The sequence below is a fragment of the Austrofundulus limnaeus genome, unplaced genomic scaffold (genome assembly GCF_001266775.1).
Source record: "Austrofundulus limnaeus strain Quisiro unplaced genomic scaffold, Austrofundulus_limnaeus-1.0 Scaffold56, whole genome shotgun sequence".
In the NCBI taxonomy this organism is placed as follows: Eukaryota; Metazoa; Chordata; class Actinopteri; order Cyprinodontiformes; family Rivulidae; genus Austrofundulus; species Austrofundulus limnaeus.
The window spans coordinates 2234784-2240560 of NW_013952458.1; the positions used below are offsets into that span (position 1 = coordinate 2234784).

At 39.8% G+C, this 5777-nt stretch overlaps 1 protein-coding gene across 1 annotated transcript; it reads right to left on the reverse strand.

Annotated features, from left to right (window-relative positions):
• znf706 (zinc finger protein 706) lies at positions 1-3652 on the reverse strand. Its single transcript, XM_014009292.1, has 3 exons — positions 3446-3652; positions 769-904; positions 1-673 (listed from the first exon to the last, which is right to left on the reverse strand). Exons 2-3 carry the CDS (start codon positions 901-903, stop codon positions 578-580), a joined length of 231 nt encoding a protein of 76 aa, XP_013864746.1. The 5' UTR covers position 904; positions 3446-3652; the 3' UTR covers positions 1-577.
• Positions 3653-5777: the final 2125 nt, after the last annotated feature.

The following is a 5777-nucleotide window of genomic DNA, read 5'->3' on the forward strand; positions in this document are numbered from 1 at the left end:
TATACCACAAAGTAAAATTTATTAAAACAGTGTTATAATACATTATCAGAGCACACATTCATTTCCCAAGCATACAGATCTTGCAGGCAGGCTCCAGTAATTATATTTACTTACAATTTGAGCAGCAAACTGGCAGAGTTTCACATTTTTACACCCCAACAACAAAGTATGATTAGCTAAATGAGATATTGCAGATTTGTTACAGTGTTGCACAACTGAGAGAAGGTCGCAGCCTCCTTTTGATTCGCTGCTCAAAGCTCGATTGAAATGAACGCGGCCCCGTTTGTCGCCGCCCTAAACGTCTGCGTTCTCCCACCAAATACGAACCCACGCTTCAGGAGGATAATCAATCCACCGAAGCCTAGTTAAAGAGTTATATTCAGAACAAGACAGTGAGTTTGAGTTCATACTGTGGGCCCTGAAGTCATCACCAGATTTGGATTTATAGCCCTGCATGTATCTGAGCGTGAGCAAGTTAGAGCTGGACCGGGAAGAGGCATTCAAAGATAACGGTAACTTCTCCATGTGCCGAGTTTGTTCTGGCCCTTTGAGGGGTTCTGGGGTCCAGTTTGGCTGCTTACGCCTCGACTCCCTCCAGCTCAGGGGGCAGAGGGGATTTGGGGTGCTTGCTCTCGAAGTGCTGCTTGAAGGTTTTCGGATCTGGCATCTGAGACTGTAAGAAGACAACCAACAAATTAATCAAAACAAAAAAAAAAGGATAAAAGTTTGTAATGGTCCATTTTTGTCTCTTTTGGATGGCAAACCCACCTTGCATACGGCGCAGGTGAACACCAGTGCTGCCTTGGCCGCCGTCTTCTGATCGTGGCCCTTGGCCTTCTTCATCTCGGCCTGCTTCTTGGCATTCTTCTGCTGCGACTGAATCTTTTGATGCCCGCGAGCCATGCTGGGAAAATAAGGGAGAGACGGGGGGGTAGAGGGGTCACGCACCGATGGAGGAACACAGATCGTCTTTCACAGGATGTTGAAGAAAAAAAAAGAACCAGCTTTGGCAGGTTTAACAGTACTCGCTGCAATGTCATGAAGATCAGGTTTTACTCACGTCGATGTGTGAAAGCTAAAATTGTGAAGAGCAGCTAAATATCACATGCGTTTGTTTACCTACAGAAACAGCCAAAGTGACTGAAAACATGTCAACAGGTACACGTTTTCAAACTGCATCACTTAATGTAGACCAGGATAATATTTTTGTTTATTTTATTTATTTAAATCCAGCCAGAACTCAAAACAAAGGGTCAATCTGAACCAGGAAGTGTCCAATCCTGGTCCTCAAGGGTCAATATGTTTTATAGTCACCTCTGCTCCGACACACCTGATGTGAATGAATGGGTGATAAACACCTTTCTAAGAGTTAATTTAATCCTTGAATCAGGTGTGTCGGAGCAGAAAGACAGGTAAAGCATGCAGAACAGAGGCCATCAACGACCAGGACTAGTAGACCCCCCTGAACTAAACACAGGAACTGTATCAGTTTATCCTAACAGACTAACTTACTTGATACTGATGAGGAAAACTTGGAACTGACATGGCTTTTTTATGATAAAAAAAACAACTAGTTCATATTATGTAAGCTGTGCACTTTATTTCTAATAGTGGCAAAGACAAAGCAATGAAGAAATATAAAGTTTTTTTTAATTGTTTTTATTCTCGATCATGTTTGACATCTGAACCATTTAAAATGCTGGAAACCTCTGGTTCAGGCAAGTTTTTATACGGTGTCTGCCTTAAAAAGGGCTCAAAGCAAATGCTGGAACATCCCCTCACGTGTTATTTAACCACCCGGTTTAAAATTTCCAAAACAGAGAAAACTTAAAATCTCTCAGCAGCTTAACTCCACAAAGATTACCAACGAGATTCCTCGAGCTGATTCAGGTTTAGGAAGTATCGGATTTGCGCGATGAGGTGATACCACAGAAACAAGCCGTGTCCTGTTCTCGCGGACATTTATATGCAGGAATCTACAAAGAAATCTGATAAGTACGTTTCTGCCGTGTTTTCCCACAAAAGCTACTGTCAGAGAWTCTGACTTGATATCAGCTGCCACTGATGCAGGGTTAGCAGCTAAAGCGTCTGCAGGACGAAAATGTAAACATTTAACGTGTCCAAAAAAATAAATAAAACAGGGACAGAAAACACCAGAGTACATTTATACTCCAGCATCTTCTTAGTTCTTCGTTTTGTTTGATGCTACTTTAAATATCCATTCTGCCATTTAAAATTTAACAGCTACATTTGTCACTTATGTTGCCAAAATTAGTCACAGCAGGAATTTTTCAGAGTTCAAATTATCCATGTCAAAATCTTCAAAATGTAGTTTTTAGAAATTTGATGATTTATCACCTCACTAGCACTAGTTTTGTTTACAAGAATGCCAAGTCGAAAACTTGTTTTTTCAAGTGAATGAACTTTTATAAGTACACAGTGTTTTAAATAAATAAAAAGAACTACACGCATGAGTGATAATGAGTGAACAGGTGAACTTTTTCCTGGTTAAGCTAAAATTTATAAACTGAACACCTCGACGAAAACAGCAGACTTCACTTTTCCCTGAAACTTATTTGATAGGCACTGAAATTTAAGTGGTGTTGCTGTAAAACAAGAAAGTGCACTGTAGATTCAAGCATATAAAGCTATCATTAGTTTGCAGCTCACCCAGTTTTAGTATTGATGATCAAATGATGACATAATGAAAACTGAGCTGCTAGTTTGACTTTTTTATCTACAATGTGGAGAAAAAACTAACAAGGACTTTTGGAAGTAGATATTATCGTTTATCAACCAGCATTTTACCTCGTAATTTAAGTAAAGGACTAACTAACCACAGTGAAGTAAGGTTAATAATCTAGGATATGTAGATTTTCGAAACCTGAATACATTTTCCCTTATATATAACAGCACATTTTAATAGCAGCCTCTATAAATAGCATTATCTGTTAGCTACAAACTGAGCTAATTACTTTATTAACTCAACTAGGTCCTTTAAGTTATCCTCTCCGGCTTGTGGGTGCTTAGGAATACCAAAAATATACGTAATTAAGTAATTTCTGTGGTATGATTTGTCCAGATGAGTGAAAAGTGTAGCAATTTCAGGTAATTAGCTTAGCATAGCCGACTGTTGCTTATCTTTTCCGACATAAAACTTGTCTAAAACACACAAAGATGTCTATACAAAGCCTAAAACTGCTGGAGAGGCTTTCAGGTCCGGTAGTTCATAAACTACTTCCATAAATCTTCGTCAACTCGAGCCTTTAGCAGTCCAGTGACAGCCATTAGCTTCAACGTGGGAAATGCTAACCTAGCTAGCACTGTTGTTAACTTGACCAACCCCGCGGAGATTATTTTAAAACTAACTAAACCCGCGTTAGCCACTAAAACACAAAACATTACATTATAGTCATTAACTATAACTAAATATGTCAATCCTTACCTCTTACAAGTAAAGGAACGTGTCGTTTCTGAAGTACAGACGCACAGAAATGTGACAGCTGCTAGTTTCACACTGACATGAAAGCGTCCGTGTTGCGTTCAAAGACTCTTGGCAATCGTTCAATTCAATTATGTAACATTCAATTAAAAGTCAATTAGAGGTAATTCCTTATTGCTGTGGTTTAGCATTTGTCACAGATTAAAATTGTTTGAACTATAAGGAGAAAGGCCATATTTTAATGAAATTACCAATTAGTGGATAAGTGTGTTTTGCAATTTTAAGCAGAGACCTGTGAATGCAGCGAGGCTACATTTTTGAAAATGTTTCCCCCACGTGGTAGAGTTTAGTTATTGCATTTACCACTGGATAAAACCTGTGAAAACTTGAAGAATTAAGGCCTCTAAAACCAAATTAAATAATGTTTAGCTTAATAATAAAATTAATTTATTGACTGACTGTGTTTTGATCCTTGGCTGTATAGTAATACTAATACTATAACATACAGTAATTTTGGTGTTGCCTTATTTTATGATTATTTTCTGATTATACAGCTCACAAATTGTTTCACACTATAAGAGTTATGGTTAATTTACATCGTGTCTTTTTAACAACTAATTTAAATCTTCAATTGATGTTTTTAAGCTAACTCCTCCAAAACAATGCTTTTAATCAGCTTTGTTAGATTGATGTTTACATTTAGTATAAGTGCTTCCTCAAACCTCCACTAGGGGGCAGTGATGACGCATAAATATTGATTAGTGATTAGCCAAATGAGAGAAAGCTGGGATAAAGAGTCAAAACAGCCACTCATCAACACTTAAAACCAATCATTTTTATAACCCTAGAGCAGATTTATCCTGAAGCAACAGCCGTAGACCCGTGTTACTTTTGTTTTGAATACAAACAATCTTGGAGCGTGACCTTTACACAGCATTTGGTTCACAGGTCTGCATTGCATTTATCTCCACTATCTGTGGTTTGGCCTGCAGGTAGGAATAGAGGAGCTGTTCATCTCCCAGCATTTGACTAAATTCAGCTAATATGGAAATAAAGTGCAGCTTCGGTTATCAGAGGATTCACGTAGAGACGAGCTACGAGTGAACGAATCAGCTTTATTTGTCTGTTTTCCACTCCGATGTCAGGACTTCCTCAGGAGAAATCTTACCATTGTGAGAACTTCTCCCTCCTCCACCTTTCCTTGCATTTGCACCCCCCCCCCCCCCACACACACACACACACACACATACAAAACTCTTTATCCCAAGAAAAGAGAAAACAATCCTTTCAGGCTTTTGTGAAGGAGGGAAATATCTCTCAGGAGAGGAGGATGTGGTTAATCTTTCAGAAGAGAGCAGAAAGTCAAAGAAAGGGGGTGGGGGTGGAGACAAAAAAAGATGACAAAAAGTCACACATTGCTCATGTCCGCTCCCCTTCCATCGCCACCCTGGAGGATGTTGTGCAGGGACATGCTCGCTTATAGGTAGAGGGTGGGGTTGTCCAGCCTTAGGGCCTGTGTGAAAGTAAATCTTACCAGGTGTCAGCTATTCACCGGTAGCAGAGAATATTATCTGGCTGCTCTTTGTGATTATGAATGAACCTGATTTTAAATCCTTTCCTCCGAGCAGGTTGTCTCAGCCACTTGAAAACATGCCTTGTGTTTGTAAGGTTTTATTCTTTTTTGGGGGGTGGGTGGATGGGGGGGAAACGCTTTCATACAGGTGCAGGAACGGCGGCTGAATGTGGCCTCCTTGTTCCTCTGGAGGCTGTTGAGGGAAGAGGAAGCCGGATTTCATCTTCCTCATCAAACACTTCCTCTCTCCCCTTTGCCCCTCCTTCACGTTTTCACTTTTTTTCCCCCCCAAACCAACAGGTTTAGCCGCTGTTTGTTGCTGCCGCTTCGTTGCCACAATGTTGCCAGACCAGTCAGGTCACACCGGCCTCAAATAATCCACCTGCCTGCAGCTCACCAGAGCGGGTGAACAGGTTCTGTTATTGGTATTCATATTAATTGCTTAAGTGTCCTTAAATTTGAAAAAAAAAAACTGTGCAGAAGTGCAGAATTTTATATCAGTATATCTGGAAAACTTCAACTCTTGCACACTCGTACATATCTCAGGATAATCTTTTTTTATTATTAATTTTATAGTTTGCAATGAGTAGCTTTAATGCAACAAGTTTTTTTTACAGTGCAAAATGATTAAATCACACATCTGACCTCTGAGTGTTTGTGCAAACGTTTCTGAGCCTTGTTCGGTCATAAGGGCCCCTCCAAGAAATCAAGCGCCTTCAGGGAGAGAAAAAGTTAATTTCTTACTCTGACAGACACACACAC

Coding starts and splice junctions, on each gene's coding strand:
- znf706 (XM_014009292.1), bottom strand. CDS start 903: ATGGCTCGCGGGCATCAAAAGATTCAGTCGCAGCAGAAGAATGCCAAG. Junction 674..768: donor TCACCTGCGCCGTATGCAAG/GTGGGTTTGCCA, acceptor GTCTTCTTACAG/TCTCAGATGCCAGATCCGAA.